Genomic DNA, 18,900 nt, shown 5'->3' on the forward strand with positions numbered 1-18,900 from the left:
ACATATTGGCAATATTTTGCTTATATTTTGTAATAATTATGTTAAATTAATAAATAAAAAAATAAAGAGGAAAAAATGGTTACCTTAATCCTTCCAGAATTCTTTTTATTGTGCACTCATGATGATTTGTGCTCATGGCGCTATTGGGGCAGTTACATGTCACCCTCCCTTCAATACTATTGTTTGTGCTAGCAAAGTTACGGAAGGGACATACTGATTCGTTTCCAGTCCTCGCACGTCCCATAACTTCCTGCTGAAACCACATAACTTTTCACGACAGGTGTGTGTAGTCAAGAGAGGACACCTGCACCCAAGACGGCAAGTGTGAAATGCCTACTTTAGGGAGGCGAAAGATGGTGGTGCTGTTTCCTATATGTTACCTAAGCAAGTCCCATTGAGTTCAGTGGGCGTTAGGCCCTTGCCGGTGCGCTTAGGAATGCAGCCTTGACTGCAGTTATTCCTGCAGGGCTGCATCATTGACAAAAGGCGGCTTCAGAAACACAATGCATTCCTGCACATCCAGGGCTGTAAATAGCACCGCCACCCGCCACACCCCTTCCAACTTGTTCCTTGGGCCTGGTTGGCTGTCCGCACAAAAGGGAGCAGGAAGCTTCTCTTGCGCCTTTATGACTGGGCTCATTGCAGTGCGTGCAGGAGTTGATGACTAATTCTGTACATGGTGAAAAGGGAACGGGGTTGAGAGGACAAGACGGGGACTCCTGGGTCCCCTGCAAGCCAAGTGAGAGACAGATTCTTGGGGAGGAGGTGGGGCAATGAGAGAAAACGAGCAAGCATCGTGGACTCCCAAATTAGGCTGGGAGACAGGTTAGCTCAAGGTCGGCAGGGGGCTTGGAGAGCCTGGATTCCCGGATCGTGAGTGCAAAGCCAAGCCGATACGTCTACTACCTGTTTGCCGGTCCCTCCCCTCATGAAACTGGTCGGGCCGCTTTCCCGGGTCTCTCTCACCTGGGCCACTCCTCCTTCCTGCCCGGGCCGCCTTCCCCGCTGTCCTTCCTCGCCCTCTTCCTCCCTCCCTTTCCCTGGACGGGGTTTTGCCTGGAAGGGCACCGTCCCGGCTCCCCTCCTCTTCCTGCCCTCTCGGGTTGCCTCGCTGAGACTTGGGAGGTTTTGCGCCGTCCAAAAACTCCCAGCCACCACCCCACACTTTTGCTTTTGCAGCGCCCTTCCCGATCCTGAAGCTCGCCCCGCTCCGCCCTCTTGGGAAGCAGCCCCGACGTGCCGCGCGGCCCCCCTGGACGACGGGCGCCGCCGATCCCCGGCCATCATGGGCTCCCCCTCGGGGCTGGGCCGCTGCCGGCTGGCCTTGGCCTTCGCGGTGCTCATGGACGCCGCGGGCACCGGGGCGCTGCTGACGGGCATCTTCGCGCGGCTGCGCCTTCGGGGCCGCGACTTCGGCGACCTGCTGATCTACTCGGGCGCCGTGCTGGTCTTCCTGAGCCTCTTGGGCTGGATCATGTGGTACACGGGCAACATCGAGATCGCCCCCGAAGAGCTGGCCAGGGACTACGGCGCCAAGGGCGGCACGCTGGCCCGCCTGGCCAGGAAGATCTCCAGGACGTGGTCCCGGCGCCAGGACACTCGGCTGGCCATGAGGACGGTGCAGAGCAGCCGGGAAGCCGCCTAGAGGAGGTAATGCCCAGCCCTGCCCGTCCACCCGATGGACGGCTGCTGCCAGTCAGGGTCGGCAGTATTGGACTAGATGGACCGATCCCGTGGTGCTTCCTGCTCGGGATGTGTTGACGTTACTAGGCTCAGGGCGCAGTGGAGTTGTCGCCGTCGTTTTCAACGCCTTGCGTGGCCCTTTCCCGCCGTCCAACTGTTCACGTCAGCGCTGCTTCATTAGTGTCAGATTCGCTTCTGTTTGTGTTCACACCAGGAGGCGTTGGTGGGGCGGGATGCCTTTGCACGATGCAAAGGGGTTCACAGATTGGCTAGAGAACCAGTTGGTGTGAAGGTGGCTTGAGAAGCGATCCATCAAAGAATACCTGTGTAAACAGTCTGACAGCGGAACAGAGTCCCTTTGGAGGTAGTGGACTCTCCTTTCTTGGAGGTCTTAAGGCAGAGTTTGAATGGCCATCTGTCATGGATGCTTTAGTTGAAATCTCTGCATTGCAAGGGGTTGGACTAGATGACTCTCAGGCTCCCGTCCAACTCTACAATTCTATTATTCTCGGATGCTATTATTCTGTTTAAAAAACCAGCACTGGAAACCTAGTGAGTGCACAGTACAGTGGTACCTCAGGTTACATACGCTTCAGGTTACGGATGCTTCAGGTTACGGATGCTTCAGGTTACAGACTCCGCTAACCCAGAAATAGTGCTCCAGGTTAAGAACTTTGCTTCAGGATGAGAACAGAAATCGTGCTCTGTTGGCGCGGCGGCAGCAGGAGGCCCCATTAGCTAAAGTGGTGCTTCAGGTTAAGAACAGTTTCAGGTTAAGAACAGACCTCTGGAATGAATTAAGTACTTAACCCGAGGTACCACTGTAAATGGGAGTGCGAACCCAGCCTTGGTATAAATTACCTTCCTGTGTCCTGCTCTGATTTCCCTGGGCAAGTCTCTACAGCCTCAAGAGCTGCAGACTTTCTAACCCGCTGCCTTTAATAGCTTGCTTGACATCAGGTGGGCGATTATGTTTCGCTTTCATGCCATGAAAATCTTCCCCTGCTGATTTCTGCACACCAGCTCGCTGATAAAAGGCGTTAGGAGTTATGTGTTTTTGAAGTTTTATTTTCCTGGCCATCTGGATGATTTGGTTGAGGCAATGTGTGTCCCAATCTGTCATAATCCTTTAATATTCTGGGATGTGCATGCTTTAACCTGGACCAGTTGCTCCCTTGGCATCCTTTTGATCTACAATTAGCACGAAAGAGGTGGAGTTAAACCCGACTTTTCCCCAAGGCATTTGTGACTGTGTGAGAATCAAACCAGCAGCTATTCTGGGACAGATTGGATTTGTAGGGTGAGCAGCCACACTTTCCCTCGATGGGCTGCTTCTGCCAACCCCAGCACCCCTCTGCTGCAGATCATGTAAAGCAAGGGTTCCCAAACCAGCACAGATCACTGGTGGTCCACAAGCTTCATTCAGGTGGGCCGTGGTGTGTCTCTGAATTTGAAGACAGAAGATGGCACATCCATTGAGTTAAATATATTGATTTTTAATCATATCTTTATTGCTCCTTTTACTTTTTATTTCATTACCACTTGGAGTCTATAGAATTCAAATTGCAGTACAATAGAATAAATTATGTAAGAAATAAAAGATGCAATAAAACTACGATTAAAAAAATCATCCGGCCTCTAGCAACAGCAAGTTGCAAACGCTACAACTCGGCCCTCCAGATGTTTTTGGGACTACAACTCCCATCATCCCTAGCTAACAGGACCAATGGTCAGGGATGATGGGAATTGTAGTCCCAAAAACATCTGGAGGGCCGGGTTTGTGGATGCCTGGTCTAGACTCTAGAATCTTAAGAACTTGATTCAGCCGATAATCGGTGCTTCAGCCTCCTTGCAAAGGGCTTTACAGGTGCTGTCCATCGTCTGTGCCTGAGAAACCCCTTTTGAACCTGCTGCTATGCCAATCTATCCCACACCTGACACCATAGACATGATACCAGGTGCAAGGCAGGAGAGGGTGACCTGGCCAAAATGGCCCAGGAGACCAAAATCAAGGATGGCCCAGGTGGAGCCTTGGTCTAATCCGGCAGAGGCCAGCTTCTGTCCTTCCACATCCTTTGCAGACCACAGCCCTGCTCTCTCTTCTGCCTTTTAACTTCCCTTTCCACTTTTGTTCCTCTTTCAGTATCATCATTAAACTTTTAACACAACATGGCCTGAAACCAGAGACAGCAGGTGTTGTTGGGTGTTGGTTTTTTTAATCTGGATGAAACAAGAGACAATTCTGACATTCACACACGCACGCACACACACACACACACGTACACGCACGCACACACACACCCATCCTGGCATCTCTGGCGGACTGCGGGGGTGATCACCTTCTATGCTGAACACAGCATCATTCCTGCTATATATGTGACAAGCTCAGTTTTGTTTTCCATCTGCTTGAGAGGTGGATGGGGTGGGGGCACATAAAAGTCTGCTCACTGGGTTGCATTCAGCTTGTCTTCAAATTCTTCACAGCCCTGTTTCTTGAGCTTTCTAAACCTGCATCTCCCCACCCTCCACTTTCCAAAACCTGCCAATGTGGCTCAGTCAGTAGAGCAGAAGACTCTTAATCTCAGGCTTGCGGGTTCAAGTCCCACGTTAGGCAAGAGATTCCTGCGTTGCAGAGGGTTGGACTACCATTCTATGATTCTACTTCTATTTATTTAGTTTATTGCTATCGCACCCTTCCTTCAAGGGGCTCACAAGCGGCATACGCAGCCTCCTCCCTGCCCCTCTGCCCAGCAAGCCATTTCTCGCTTTTTTCTTTGCCTACCAAGTGCCTGAATCCCTGCTGCCATTAAGATGGCCATATGTCCTGCTTTGCAGAAACATCTGCTTGAAAAGGAAGAGCTCATAGCGCAGTGGTAGAGCATCTGTCTTGCGCACAGAAGGTTCCAGGTTCAGTCTCTGGCGTATCTGCAAGTACGGCTGGGATTGTCTCCTCTCCAAAACTCTAGATAGCTGTTGGTGAGAATAGACCACTGGGCGGCATCCACACCAGCACTGTTATACCACTTTGACAGTCACGGCTTCCCCCAGAGGATCATGGGAACTGTAGTTTGCTAAGGTGACCAAGAGCTATTAAGAGACCCCTGTCCCTCTCACACAGCTACAAATCCCAGAGTGCCCTTGGAAGAAGAGGGGTTGATTGTTAAACCACTCTGGGAATTGTATCTCTGCAAGGGGAACCCTAACAACTGTCAGCCGCTCTTTAACAAACTACACTTCCCAGGATTCTCTGGGGGAAGATTGGCTCGGGGATCAGCAGCACTACTGCCATATAAACATCCTCACTGAGCATGGGAGGCATGAAGCCTTGCCACCATATTGTCCACCAGCAAGCCACACATCCTCTCTAGGGATTCAGACCGGAGGCAGCCTTACCTTAGAGGCGCTGGGGGTTGGGCTTTGTCTGCACATTTCCTACCACTAAGTTGTGGGCTTTGTTTCCTGTGGCAGCCTTGCAATGTCCGGGCGTCTAGGCTTGCCACCTGTTTTCCATTTTTTAGCAAGGCTTTAAAAAAATCGTACTAAATTGTGAGCCTGCACAGGTGCTAAAGGCCTCAGATGCCTTCCCGCCTGTCCCACCAACATCTGGAGCACATTGGGCAGCAATTTCAGGGAGGAGCCTTGGATCTGGAACCCTCTGATGCCCTTCTTTTGGCAGTCAACAGCATTTTTATTTAGACAGGCCTTTGGCCCACCAGCTGACTTGCAAATACGTTGAAAAACCGTTGTGCCTGGTTGTTTTTAGTTCTGTTTTACTGGACTTGTGGTGTTTCCTTTCAACTTTTATGTTCTATTGTGTTCTGTTGCATCTTACTAGGTTTGCATTTTTGTCATTGGCTGCCTTGAGCACCATTTGGTGGAAAGGCAGGATACAAATTTAACAGCTACAAAACCTCGTGCGAGTGCCAGGCGCTTCTCATCCTTGCCCAGGGCAGGAGACTCCCGACATGCCACCGCCTGAATTTCATTTCCACCCTCTTAAGTGCCTCTCCCCTTCCCCCTATTTGACATGGGAGCTGTTGCCACAATTTCCATTCTTGCTCCAACCCCCAGTTCTTCTTTTCTTGCAGGTGTCCTGCTTGCCATTAACTGGAGGATCTTCTGGCCCACTTGCGGGATGAATGAATGGACTCGCCAGGTTGGATGATGTTCTCCTGGGACTGGACCTGACCTCTGACCATATCCCAGGAAAGGGATATTAGACTTATCTCTTCGCCAGCTGCGCCCACCTTCATCCAGTAGTTTCTGTGTGGATTTTGCTTTACATACATTTCAATAATGCATTCCTCCCCCCACCCCATCCCCAAGGTCTCTGTTCTTTTCTTTTTGCTGCAATGTGGGTGGGCACCCCTTCTGAACCGGGGCCCATAACAAAGGCACAACAGACAGAAATTCTGGCTTTCTACTCAGTGGCGGGGCCATGGTCGAGAAAGAGGCCTCCCTTATTCTTGTCTCAAAGCTTTTGAAGTCACAAAGGCAGAAAAATGGGATCAAAAAGTAAAGCTGGGATGGATGGGAGGATCGTCAAAGGTGTCCAGGAACTGGGACTCCTGATTTCTCACCCAGGGGACCAGTGATTCTAGGGGGATTGGATCCAGATACCACAGCAATAACCAGAGGCTGGGGAAACTAAACTCTTTTATTGATAATAAATATATATGTGCTATATGGGGTGGTTATGCTGGTGGAGGAGCGGGTGGGGGTGGTGGGGGTGGCGCCGGGGCTGGTTCCCCAGGTGGCGGAGGTGGTGGCGGAGGTGGAGGTGCTGGGGGTGGTTCCCCAGAAGGCGCTGGAGCTGGTTCCCCAGGTGGCGGAGGTGGTGGGGGTGGAGGCGCTGGGGGTGGTTCCCCAGATGCTGCTGGGGTTGGTGCCCCAGGTGGCGGAGGTGCTGGAGGTGGTGGGGGTGGAGGCTCCCCGGCTGGCGCTGGCGGAGGTGCTGGAGGCGGTGCTGGCGGGGGTTCTGGGGGCGCCGCCGGGGGCAGCGCCAGGGTTTCCGCTGGCTGCATTGGCCCTGGGCTCGGTTCCGGGGTGATTTCTGCACTCCACGGCGGCTCCTCCATACTCCCCATCCTCGCTTCTGTGCTCCAGCGCGGCTGTTCCACATAATTTCCTTGCATCCAGGGGTTCCTGTGATCTAGGGCGTCGTCCACTTCGCTTTCTTCGTCCAGGAGCTTGACCAGATAATCAGCCATTTCGCCCTCGCTCCGCGGCCTCTCCAGCTCTCTTTCCTTTACTTGGAACTCCTTAAACTTCCTGTGTGGGAGAGAAGCACATCAGAACGTAGGGAGGGAGGAAGGGAGAGGCGGATTTCCTATGGCATGCAGGAGTGGGCGCATGCATGTAGGGTTTTCTATGGGGTGAGCTCTGCTTCCCCTACCCCCCTGCCACAACATTCCCTCCTCTACTGATAAATACACCTGGCTTCTATTATTCAAGTTGGCTGCTTCCCCCCTTATCTGGAGCATGAGATTCTTGATCTCAGGGAGAGGAGTGTTTGGGGACTGCTTCACTATCTATCTGTTCTTCTCAGTGTTTTTACCCTTTGAAAACAGCTCTAATGGGATGAGGGAGGTGGCTTTTGACTTGGCAATCAGCAGAGGCCTGCTCCACAAAGGGGTGAATGAGAGATGATGATGCTTCACGACTGAGATACGGATCTGCTCTTCCACAGCAGGCTGCTCCCTGAAATCACGTTCTTCTGCATGTACCCTAGTTTTTTCTGACAGGGAGCCTTTCTAATAACTTTGGCTAAAATATGAGGCCACTGGTGGTATGTTTCTGTCATGTTTCTGACAGCTCCGCTAACCCCACTACCACACTGGGTCATGGACAAGGCCCAGGACCTTTCCCAGGAAAAAAAAGTAGCTACTTTAACAACAGTTGTGTTCCTAAGCATGCCAGGAACCCGTGTGGAGTAGCGTTACTGGTGAGTCAAGAGGGGCTCGGCCTAACCCGAGGAAGGTTGCACCGGTAGAGTTAAGGGATCTGCTTTTCTAGAGAGAAATCACAAAAGATGGTGAAGAGAAGGAGGGAAAAGGGTACGTCCTCACTACAAATCTCCACTCATTTCTGGTTTGCTGGTTCTTTACTAGTTTAGAACAAATTATCATCAGTTGTATACAGCTAAGCCCAAATGGGGAGGGGGAAACAGGCCTTGAAAAGCCTGGGGGCCACATTCCATTATGGGGCAGCCTTCTGGTGGCCGGGGGGGGGGCAGTGGCAAAATTTCGCAGAGAAACAGGTGAGATGTTCACCTTTGTACAATAGGCACAGGGACTGAGGCACAACTTGGAAGCTGGCCCCTGAAGGGATCACCCCAGAGCCTGAATGGGGCACATGGGGGAGGGGGCTTCACTACCATGACTTGGGGTGTGGGGTGTGACACGTACTTTTTCTCCCTTACACTGAGGGAGGCTTTTTCTGGCAGGAGAGGGAGAGAAAAGAATAAAAGGAGAAAAGGAAAGAGGGAGGGAGGAAGAGGAGAGATGTTGCCCTTTTGGTGAGCAAGACGGTGGGGTGTGGGGAGGTGTGTTGTTCATGTGGTGGGAAGCTGCAATATTGCAGGAGATCTTGCCACCTTTTTGTGGGTTCAGAAGCTGAGGAAGAGACAACAAATGGTGGTCTTGAGGAGGAAACAGGCATGGGGAGGGGAGATGTGGAAAGGGAAACACCATAGGATGGAAACTGAGGCAAGGCAAGCGGTGGTGGCAAATACAGCAAGCAGGAAGGGGCATCCCCTGTCAGGTTAAAAAAAATAATTAGGTACTTTGTTACAGGTGGGTATTGGAGGCGGGCCACAAGAATGAAAAGGTGAAGTCAGTGGTGATTGGGAAGGTGAGATGAGGTTTGGCAGATCCAGGTTTCTGGGTTTCTTTCTCTTAAAGGGAGCTGGACCTCCTATGGGCTTAGACTAGAAGTACTATGGAACTCCCATATTATTGTGGAAAAGGGCAGTTTTTTTAACATAATTTTTTATTAGGTTTTTTTTTAAAACATATCATTTTCAACAGTAATTAAACATAGTTTTACATCTTATTCAAATTTTTGACTTCCATCAATCCTGTCTGAAAATTTTCCAATCCAATCTCGCAGTATGCATTTCTTATCTTCCCTATTACATTTCAAACTCATAACCAATATCAGGAAGAGGGCAGTTTTTAGTATGGGGGTGGGGAAACATCTGACTAGTGGTGGCTGGCGGACTCTGGACCTTTTAGGGCAACTAGGTGGGGCCTTCTGAAAGGGGTGGGGAAGGCAGCGTTTGAAATAATGCAAAACCAAGCAAACCTAAAAATGAAATAAAAAAGAATATGGGACGCAACCAGGTCCTTCTGGCCTATAAACATTAGACTTTACATGCATGTGCTCAGCAAATCCAGTGTGTGGGTGTCTGCTAGGGTCGTGCAGGGAGAGAGAAATCCATGCTCTTTTGCGATACACAGGCTGCGCCCACTGCGTTCTCATCTGAACCACCTCTGCAGCTTCCAACTTTTTGTAATAGCATTTTAAATTTGCGGAAGTGCTTTATAACTTTTCACCCTCGCCTTGCAAAGCAGGCCACAGTACAATTCTAGCAAAACACAAAGAACGATATTTTCACTTTTAACAAAACCACAGGCTTGCGGGGGGGGGGGGCTGAGATCTTACCCAAATAAAAATAGTAAGTGCCATACATTTGAAAACAAGATCTCAGGAGCGGTTGGAGCAGATCCCACCCCCACCCTCCAGCCACCCTGTAATATCACTACCATGAGAAAAGCATTTTTTAAAAACAGTTCTCAATCAAGCATTAACCCTTGAGAACTTTCACTCTTGGAAAAAAGGCAGAAGCACGATATTTCAAAAGGAGCCGTAGGCACTCCAACGCCCTCAGTGCTCCATTCCCCAAATACAATGGTAATAAAGCTAAAGACTCACACTTTGTACACCAATTCTTTGCCATCTTGATCCCACATACGAGCACCAAAGTTCCCTCGCTGATCAAATCAATCATAACAAAATAAAGCAGCTGGCTGGGCTTTTAGCAAAACATCTAAAGGCTTGTCACATGGAGGACAGAGCAAGCTTGTTTTTTCCTGCTCCAGAGGGTAGGGCCAGAACCAATGGATTCAAATCAGGAGAAAGGAGATTCCTGCTAAACACCAGGAAGTACTTTCTGACGGTAAGAGCTGTTCGACAGTGGAACAGACCCACAAGAGAGGTGGTGGACTCTCCTTCCTTGGAGGTTTTTAAGCAGAGGTTGGACGGCCATCTGTCATGGATGCTTAAGCTGAGCTTCCTGAACTTCAGGGGGCTGGACTAAATGGTGCCATTGGGGTCCATTTAAAAAAATCCACCCTGAGAATTCACAAATGGCTGTCATAACGCACCGTGAGCAAATGCAATGGCCAGGTTCTGCAGGCACAAAGTATAACATTTTCTACAAAGGGGACAGAACATTTGATTCCTGAGTATGCTAACGGTGGGCTGTGTAAAGCAGTGGCATTTTTTTTAATCACAGGTTTTTATGTGCATTTCCTTTTCTGCACGTTGTTTCCATCCTTTTTCGATCCCCACCTGCTGGAAGGTACACAAAGAAGCCAAAATGGAGCCACGTACCAGCTGAAATAAAGACACATGCTGAGGATGGCCACGATGACAGAGATCCCGCCAAGGATCCCTGCGTTCCGGCGTTGTCTGGCAGCTGTTGGGGGGAAAGGCAGATGTTAGTGATTCCCTCACCCAGAGGCTGAGATGTAATGGGTGATGGCATGGCTTGATCCAGGCTGAGTTAGAGGGCGCCCTAGGGCACAGATCCACCTAATCCTGCACCCTGTTCTCACAGTGGCCAACCAAATGCCCGCAGGAAGCCCATGAGAAGGACATGAGCACAACAGTCACTCTTTTCATTTGCAATTCCCAGCAAACGGTATCACAGACATAACGCCTGCAATACTTGTAGCAAATCGCCATCATGGCTAGCGGTCACTGATATCCTCCAGGATTGCTGCTAAAAATGCACCTCTGAGGAAGGATACATTCTGAAACATGCAGAGTGAGGCTGGGCAACCTCAGACCGGGGGGGAGAGCAAATCTGGCCCTCAGGATTTTCCCCCCCCCCACTCACTCGCCCTCCTTCGCACCCCCTCAGGTGGTTTTGCTTGTCTGGGATGTGCCCTTGAACTCTAATAAAGCTTTTCACTTGCCTGGATGGAGGACACAGAGTGTTGAAACTAGCATTTAGGGCCTGAATATTATTATTATTATTATTATTATTATTATTATTATTATTATTATTATTATTTCTGTTTATATACTGCCCTTTATCAGAAGATCCCAGGGCGGTGTACAACATTAAAAACATAATACAGAACATCAATGATCAAAACATAACACAAAACATAATGGCAAACAGTCTAATAGTAAAATGATCATAATAATAAATAAATCCTATTCCAAGCATCTGGAGTTCCCCCTTCTTTTCTCCAGGTGGGTGGGGCTTTCCCAGTTTTGCGGTTGGTTTTCTGCACCATACCCCACAGGCTACTTATCAAAATATATATAATGCTTACTGAAGCAAAAAGACCTCTAAGTGGTTTACCTATACATGATGTTAGAACATCTTCTAGAGAGCTGGTTCCCAAGCTTCGCCGCCTCACGGACTGGACTGCTTGAAATTTTTCCAGCATCTTGGTAGAACACTTAATCCTTCCCACCCCCGCCTGTCACAGCCATTGTGATGTGCTGTGTTAAATGCTGTATGGTTTTCACTAGTATTTTTACAGACAGGCTGCAGACCTCCTGAACAAAGGCCATGGAAACACAGGTGGTCCAGGTGCCACAGTTTGGGAATCCCTGTACTAGGGAGATGCTCCCATCCCAAAAAGATTGCAGCTGCTGTTATCGGCAGATGTCAAAACAAATGGGCACAGCTTGGGGGCACAGCCGGATATTCCCTCAGACATTCATTGTATCCACTTAGAACGAGGCTGTGTGCTTTGCAGTCAGTCCACTCCCGCCACTGGTATGTGAAGCCGTGTACATACAGCGTTGTAAGCCAGTAAAATGTACTCAGCCTGAATGAAAAGAGCTTTGCTGGCAGCAGTCCTAAGCAAATTGGACACCATGAGTCTTATTTTGAGTAAACATGGATAGGATTGTGCTGTTAGTTTTAGCTTGCCTGTATGTCTCCCCAGAAAAATTAATAATAATGACAATTATAATAAAATATTTGTTAGTCGCTTGTTACCCAAAGGTCTCCAAATGACATTATTATTATTATATGTATTTATATCCCACCTTTCTTCCAAGATGGGATTCAAGGTGGCTTCAGACATTTAAAAGCATCATGATGTAAAGAAAGTAATAATGACAAACTAGTAAAAAACAATAAACACATTTACACAGAAGCAGCCATTAAAATGCAATTTTCCCTGACAGTTGTCAGCATAATCTTCACTCTAGTTTTCAAAGGACTTACGACACTGTTAGAAACAAATAGATATATTACACCATAAAACAGAACAAAAAACAACAACCCCTGTAACAGCCACTGTGGCTTTGGCAGCATACTAATAACAAATAATATAGTCTTAGTCTATCAAGAGCCTTGGGAGGGGGCAAGATAAGTCTTTACCTCACATGCCATTGTAAAGATGTCAGTGAAGGCATCAGGTGGACCTCGCTGGGGAGCTCATTCCTCAGATAGGGAGCGACAGCTGAAAAGGCCCTCTCCCTTGTCACCGCCCCCTGAGCCTCCCTCAGTGAGGGGACCTGGAGAGGCACCTGAGATGTAGTTTTAAGGGTCCAAATAGGTTCATATTGGGGCAAGGAGTGTTGCAGAAGGCATTGGGTTCCTAAGCCAGAAAGGGCTTTAAAGCTCAAAAACAGTTATTCCTGTCTAGATAAAAGTTGTAAATGGGCCACTGGCCCAAGGTGATGAAGGCATTCTGTCCCACTGAGTCCACCTGTTACCTCAAGTGAAAGCAGTGAGCCCAGGAGAACCCCCAAACCACAAATTGGCTCCTTCAGAAGGAGTGTGACTCCATCTAGAGCAATCTGCACACCACTCAACTGGTCACCACCAACAGCATCTCAGTCTTGTCTGGATTAAACTTCAGTGTATTGGCCCTCATCCAGTCCCTTATTGCAACCAAGCACGGATTCAGCAGACTGAGCGCTCATATCAGGCACAACGTGGCACAGACATGTGTGAGGAAAGACATTTGTTCCTGTCATCCGTGATGACTCAGGCGCTGTCCAACAGGTGCCTGCGACAAGAAGTCTCTGCTTGCCAAGGGAAGGAGAATATTATTTATGCCACAGACTCACACTGGCTCGACAGTCATTCTCTCTCCCCAGGACACCCTGGTTCTGCAAGAGGGGCTAATGCAAGAGCATTGCCAGCACCTCCATCAAATTCCAGTTCCCAAAGTCCTTTTGGGGCGGGGGCAGAGGGGAACCATGACAATTATACAGGAATGGTTTGTAGTACAGATGCTGCCCTTGTGATACAGGCCCTCCCTGAGAAGAGACGTGTTCACTTTGAAGAAAAACGTGCAACCAGTGTGCGGGAGTCGCCTTTACTTATGCTATATAAGCTAATTGCCACGAAACTGTGCTCATCCTTACCATCAACAGCATGGTAGAAGCAGGTGCGGTTATTATAACAGCATTTCTTCTGCTGGCACTGGTGAGGGTAGAAACTTTCTGCTTCACCACCACATTTTTTCTGAAAGGAAGAGTCCTGTTGGCATGCTAGAAAAGAGACAGAGATTCGTTCAAGCAACCAGTTTTAAGGTTGCTTCTGTCCTGCCACCTCTCACAAATAAATGACCTACAGCTCCACCACACTGGTAAACTGGGACTCCCCCATAATCCCCAGGACAATAAATAAACAATAAATCTCTTCACTGGAGGTTTTTAAGCACAGGTTGGGTGGCCATCTGTCATGGACGATTCCTGCATTGCAGTGAGTTGGTCCTTTCCAACTCTACAATTCAGTGACTCTACGAATGTCATATGTGCAGCACACCAAAAATGCACCCAAGTTCAGCATTCAATACACATGTTCACACAGTGTGGGCAAATCAGGATGAACGCTCAATAAACGAATCACCCGGAGGATCCCACAATAATAATATGTTAAATAATTTGCCAATTCCTTTCCTGACACCCAGCGTCAGCTGCCTGAGGTGATTGCCTCACTCTGTGTCTATTGAGAGGGCCAGCCCTGCTGGATATGCAGAAAGAAGGCATTCAGCCTCCTCAGTCAGGAGTAGGGAATCTTTGGCCCTCCCATCGGCCCCAGTAAGTACAGCCAGTGGGTAGGGATGATGAGAGTTGTAGTCCTCATATTTTATCAAAAAACACTTAGCTGCCAAGCAGGGCTTTTACAATCACACCACACAAAATTGATATTGAATGTGAAATTTGAGTATCCTGAAAGCATCAGGCTTGGCTACAAACTGGAACAAATTGAATCGGTGCCAAGCCTTTCGTTCAGGGGTCAGCAACCTTTTTCAGCCGTGGGCCGGTCCACCGTCCCTCAGACCATGTGGTGGGCCAGACTATATTTTGAAGGGGAAAAAATGAACGAATTCCTATGCCCCACAGATAACCCAGAGATGCATTTTAAATAAAAGCGCACATTCTACTCATGTAAAAAACACCAGGTAGGCCCCACAAATAACCCAGAGATGCATTTTAAATAAAAGGACACATTCTACTCATGTAAAAACACACTGATTCCCGGACCGTCCGTGGGGTGGATTGAGAAGGTGATTGAGCCGCATCTGGCCCCCGGGCCTTAGGTTGCCTATCCCTGCTTTAGTTCTTATGGCTGTGAAGGGAAGCTTGGGAAAGTGAAGGCAAGACAAAGGGGGGGGGACATTGTAAGCCGGGGGGGACCTGTGGCTTTCCTAATGCTGTTGGACTCCAACTCCCATCAGCCCCTGCCAGCCTAGTCAATTGTCCAGGGGACGATGGGACACATTTGGAGGGACACAAATTCTTCCAGCACTTGCTTTTAAGTGTTGGACTTCTTGAGGCTGTGGTTCTTGTTGCCTCAGGAGGGAGCCCCTTGATCTCTCTCTTTTTTGAGAGCAGCACTTCAGGGTCAGAAGAAAGGAGGAGAGATAGGGAAGGAATCAAAAGAAGAAGCACTTTTACTCACTGAGAGGCTTGAGGAAATTCCCACTAGTACCTGCTGGAAGGCAAGGGGCAAAATCAGAGTTTGAACGGAAGGCAATGGCAAACACAACCACCACCAATGACCCCACCACCACCACCTGCCAGATCCTCTTGCAACCTCCCACTTAGAAGCCTAAAACTTTGGCATGAAGCGGTACAGAAATTAACAAATGAATGGCAAAAGAAACTAGCATTGATCCCAGCCTGGGGGACTGAGGGAGGCGGGTTCCTCTACATACCTTCTAGGACCAGCACTAGACAAAGAAGAAAAGCCAGACCAGGCTGGCTCATATCTCATATCTCTCTCCTTTTGGGGACGCCAGTTCCATGTGGCAGGAGGTGGGCCTGAGCCATGAGGCTGCCTGCGGCATGAATGGTGTCAGAATTGCAGAGAAGTGTCATAGAACCTGGGAGTTCTAGAGTATTCGTACACCTAGCAACCAGGAAGCTGGGGGTCTGGGGTAGGAGGAGGCTCAAGATCCTGTCCGTTCATTTTTCTAAAAACATCTGGTTGTCCACCGGGAGAACAAGATGCCAGGCTAGATGGTCTAGTGGCCTGATCCTGCAGGCTCTTTTTGTGTTCCTATCCAGCCCTCCCAATAATAGAATCCTGAGGAAGAGCACACGAGAGCTCCCCTGAAATTGGGGAGATCTCGCCCACAATGGGCACCAATGCTAGTGCCACTTCTCTGCCAGTGGCAGAGGCAATAGGGTGGGTGAGGCAGGCAGCAGTGGCGAGACAGGCAGGCACTTCCCATTTTGCCTCCAGCAGCAAAATGGAATGCGCCACCCCTGCTCACAGAGCTACAATTCCCAGCACCCTAAACAAGCTACGGTTCCCAGTATCCCTTGGGAGAAGTCAGGTGCTTTAAATGTACGGTGTGTGCACAGCCTTAGCGTAGTAGGCAGTGGCGTAGCGTGGGGGGTGCAGGGGGGCGGGCCGCACCGGGCGCAACATCTGGGGTTAGGGCAAATCCATGGGTTAGGGGGCGCAAATCCACGGGTTAGGGGGCGCAAATTACTTGCCTTGCCCCGGGTGCTGACAACCCACGCTACACCACTGGTAGTAGGTAATGCTGGGGCAGATGAGCCAAAGTTTTGATTCACTTTAGGGCGCCCTATGTTCATAAAAGGAGCAAGAGGATAAAGCGAAGACATGAGGGCAAGGTGGGTTTTGAGGAGGGATTGAAAGGGAAAGGAGAGAAGCAGAACCGCATATTGGGTTAAAAACTTAATTTGTTCCGGAGGTCCATTCTTAACCCGAAACTGTTCTTAACCTGAAGCACCACTTTAGCTAATGGGGCCTCCTGCTGCCGCCACACCATTTCTGTTCTCATCCTGAAGCCAAGTTCGTAACCCGAGGTACTAATTCTGGGTTAGCGGTGTCTGTAACCTGAAGCGTCTGTAACCCGAGGCACCACTGTATATGCTCAGGGAATGAGTTCAATACACAAGGAAACAATAGTGGAGAATGGGTGAGCTGTTTAAGGAAGCAGGAGATGTTTGCCCAGCAGAGGGCAGCAGAATTCAAGGAGCACAGCTTTGCCACTGAGCTGCAGCCATCCCCATTGCAAGCTCATCCAAAGGAAACAACCTAATAGTACTTCACCAAAACATGCCACCACTCTGGAAAGTGGGAAGCGTTTTAGGGGACATCTGTTTGTGTTGAGCAGTGGGACGCAGGCAAGTACCTAGCGAGACAGCACCGGTTCTGGAATGTGGCAATATCCTGCCCCCTGCCTCCCAAATAGTAAATTAGACCCTCCATCTAGTCAGCTGCAAAACCTAGATGTTGTCTCCTTTCCTGGACATTATTCAAGTCTGTTCTTCATTTACCTGGGCATGCAGTGTGTCCTTGCCCACTGGTCCATGTAGCTCAGTATTGTTGACTCTGACTGGCAGCTGCTCTCCAGGGTGTCAGGCGGGAGCTTTTCTCTGGAGAAGATGGGAGATGGATGTTGGGATCTTTTGCATGTGAAATGACCAGGTTTTATTGATTCAGGGGCAAGGTAACTCAGTTAACTCCGGATCGACTCAAACTATGCCAGCCTCTGTTAGCTGCCTGGATGCGGATTTGCCAGTAAGTGGTGCTCTGGAAGGGATGGGTGGGCGAGCCTCCATTTTGAATCACCTTGATTGCCACTGTAAATAAAAATGATTAAATCTGATTGCAAATAAAAAATGATTGTGCTGGCTACATACACCTTGACTTTTGCTGGCAAAAAGACCAGTTAAACTGCACTCATAAGTGGTTTGAAAACCAGCATTTTAAAACTTGATTAGCAGTTTGGCTTGTGTGTCGTCCCCCCGCAACCTGGTCTTTCTTGAAATGTGTCCTTTGATGCTTTCATTACTTTGTCCTGCTATCTTCAGTTACACACACACACACACACACACACACACACACACACACACACCCTCTCGCTCGTGGCTTTTCATCAACAGACAAGCCAATTGTTGCATTCTTGGGCTGGGACTGAGGGGGAACCGTCTTTGCTCTCCACCCTAGCGGGAAGCCATCTTACAAATTCCCGGCCACTCGTGGCTCCGCCGTTCCTGGCGCCCAGCAGCGTGGAAGGACAATCTAATCAAGGGTTATTAAATGCAGATACAACCCCCCCACCCGGGCTCAGGCTATAAAATCTGGAGCCTTCACGTTTATTGGGAACTGAGGTCATGGCTGTGGTGCCCCAGGGGAAATGATGGGAAACAGCGATTTCCTACCCTGCTGTTCTTTGCAGATGCTCTCCCACATCCTATCCTGAAATGCTCCAGTATCCCTTGCAACTCCCCGTGCCCCACATTTAAAAGCACGTGATTTCCCCCAGAGAATCCTAGGAAATGTAGTTTGTTAAGGGTGCTGTGGGTTGTAGCTCTGCGAGTGGGAAACTACAGTTCCCAGGATTCTTTGGGCAGGGGTCGTGTGCTTTAAATGTATGGTGTGGATCTGCCCATGGTCCTGGAATTAGAGTAGATGGAGTGGAGGTGGCATCAAGACTTTGGGCTCAGCCACACTTTTCTGCCTGTCCTGCGCCCAGAAATCAAGGAGGATCCAAGCGGTTTTGCGTTTGCCCCACAGCTTTCCCTTGGAAAACTGCTGGTTTTCCTACCTAGGGGAAAGCTGCAGGGCAAATGGAGGTACAGATGAGCCCCGCTCACGGTGGGATTAGAGGTTACTTCAACCTCAGTACTTTCTTCTGCAACATGGAATTACAGATACTTGTGGTTTTTTCCCCAAATGATATTTATTAAGATTTCAAGAAAAGTTACAGAAGTAATAAGAAAATAAAAAAAGAAAACAAAAAATACAAAATACAGAAAAGAAAAAAAGGACAATTAAAAATAAATCAATCCATCTTTCCATGTCTTGCCTTTCATTTACTTGTTTCCCTGACCTCCTCACACCTCCCTTTTTTGTATTCCATTTCGAATGGTTAATTCAGCAAATCCTTTCCCTCTTTGTTTTTATCTTAATTCTTTATCTTAACATATTATAACTTTATATTTTCATCTATTGACAACCCCTTTTTGCATATTCCTTTTTAACATTGTTGCTAAAACCGCTTCATTTCATTCCGACATCATTTTAACATTCATTAATTTTACAATGTTTCTGTAGATAATCTTTAAATTTCTTACAGTCTTCTTCCACCGACTCTTCTCCCTGGTCTCGGATTCTGCCAGTCATTTCTGCCAGTTCCATGTAGTCTATCACTTTCATCTGCCATTCTTCCAGGGTGGGTAGATCTTGGGTCTTCCAATATTTTGCAATGAGTATTCTTGCTGCTGTTGTAGTGTACATAAAGAAAGTTCTATCCTTCTTTGGCACCAATTGGCCGACCATGCCCAGGAGAAAGGCCTCTGGTTTCTTCAAGAAGGTATATTTAAATACCTTTTTCATTTCATTATAGATCATCTCCCAGAAAGCCTTGATCCTTGGGCACGTCCACCAAAGGTGAAAGAATGTGCCTTCAACAAGTCCAAGGGCAGATGAAGAAGGAAGAGGCAGTAATTACTCCTCAAACAACA

At 48.7% G+C, this 18,900-nt stretch overlaps 3 protein-coding genes across 4 annotated transcripts in view; 2 read left to right on the forward strand and 1 right to left on the reverse strand.

Moving 5' to 3' along the window:
• On the forward strand, positions 1-6,001 carry TMEM238 (transmembrane protein 238). The gene is made up of 2 exons (XM_083582155.1): positions 1-1,650; positions 5,772-6,001. Exon 1 carries the CDS (start codon positions 929-931, stop codon positions 1,643-1,645), a length of 717 nt encoding a protein of 238 aa, XP_083438281.1. The 5' UTR covers positions 1-928; the 3' UTR covers positions 1,646-1,650; positions 5,772-6,001.
• Positions 6,002-6,322: 321 nt separating this feature from the next.
• On the reverse strand, positions 6,323-15,265 carry LOC310747597 (uncharacterized protein). 2 transcript variants are annotated; one of them, XM_083582150.1, is made up of 5 exons: positions 15,111-15,265; positions 14,855-14,884; positions 13,312-13,437; positions 10,300-10,384; positions 6,323-6,954 (listed from the first exon to the last, which is right to left on the reverse strand). In XM_083582150.1, the coding sequence occupies exons 1-5, from the start codon at positions 15,160-15,162 to the stop codon at positions 6,378-6,380; spliced, it is 870 nt and encodes a 289-aa protein (XP_083438276.1). In that variant the 5' UTR covers positions 15,163-15,265; the 3' UTR covers positions 6,323-6,377. The 2 variants fall into 2 exon arrangements, with proteins under 2 accessions (XP_083438276.1, XP_083438275.1); XM_083582149.1 differs by having other exon boundaries at positions 14,855-14,887.
• A 43-nt stretch (positions 15,266-15,308) lies between these two features.
• The window catches only part of IL11 (interleukin 11), a 76,324-nt gene continuing 72,732 nt past the window's right edge, over positions 15,309-18,900 (forward strand). Inside the window, exons 1-2 of the mRNA XM_083582169.1 lie at positions 15,309-15,332; positions 15,984-16,038. The gene's annotated coding sequence lies outside the window, so the exon portion shown is untranslated. The remainder of the gene's footprint in view (positions 15,333-15,983; positions 16,039-18,900) is intronic.

The sequence above is a fragment of the Podarcis filfolensis genome (genome assembly GCF_964270895.1).
Source record: "Podarcis filfolensis genome assembly, chromosome: 13".
In the NCBI taxonomy this organism is placed as follows: domain Eukaryota; kingdom Metazoa; phylum Chordata; class Lepidosauria; order Squamata; family Lacertidae; genus Podarcis; species Podarcis filfolensis.

What these genes read in the sequence shown, in the direction of transcription:
- TMEM238 (XM_083582155.1), top strand. Translation starts at nt 929, where the DNA reads ATGAAACTGGTCGGGCCGCTTTCCCGGGTCTCTCTCACCTGGGCCACT.
- LOC310747597 (XM_083582149.1), bottom strand. Translation starts at nt 15,162, where the DNA reads ATGAGCCAGCCTGGTCTGGCTTTTCTTCTTTGTCTAGTGCTGGTCCTA. An exon ending in TCTAGTGCTGGTCCTAGAAG is followed by an intron (nt 14,888 to 15,110) that starts GTATGTAGAGGA and finishes CTTGCCTTCCAG; the next exon opens with CAGGTACTAGTGGGAATTTC. An exon ending in CTTCTACCATGCTGTTGATG is followed by an intron (nt 10,385 to 13,311) that starts GTAAGGATGAGC and finishes TCCCCCCAACAG; the next exon opens with CTGCCAGACAACGCCGGAAC.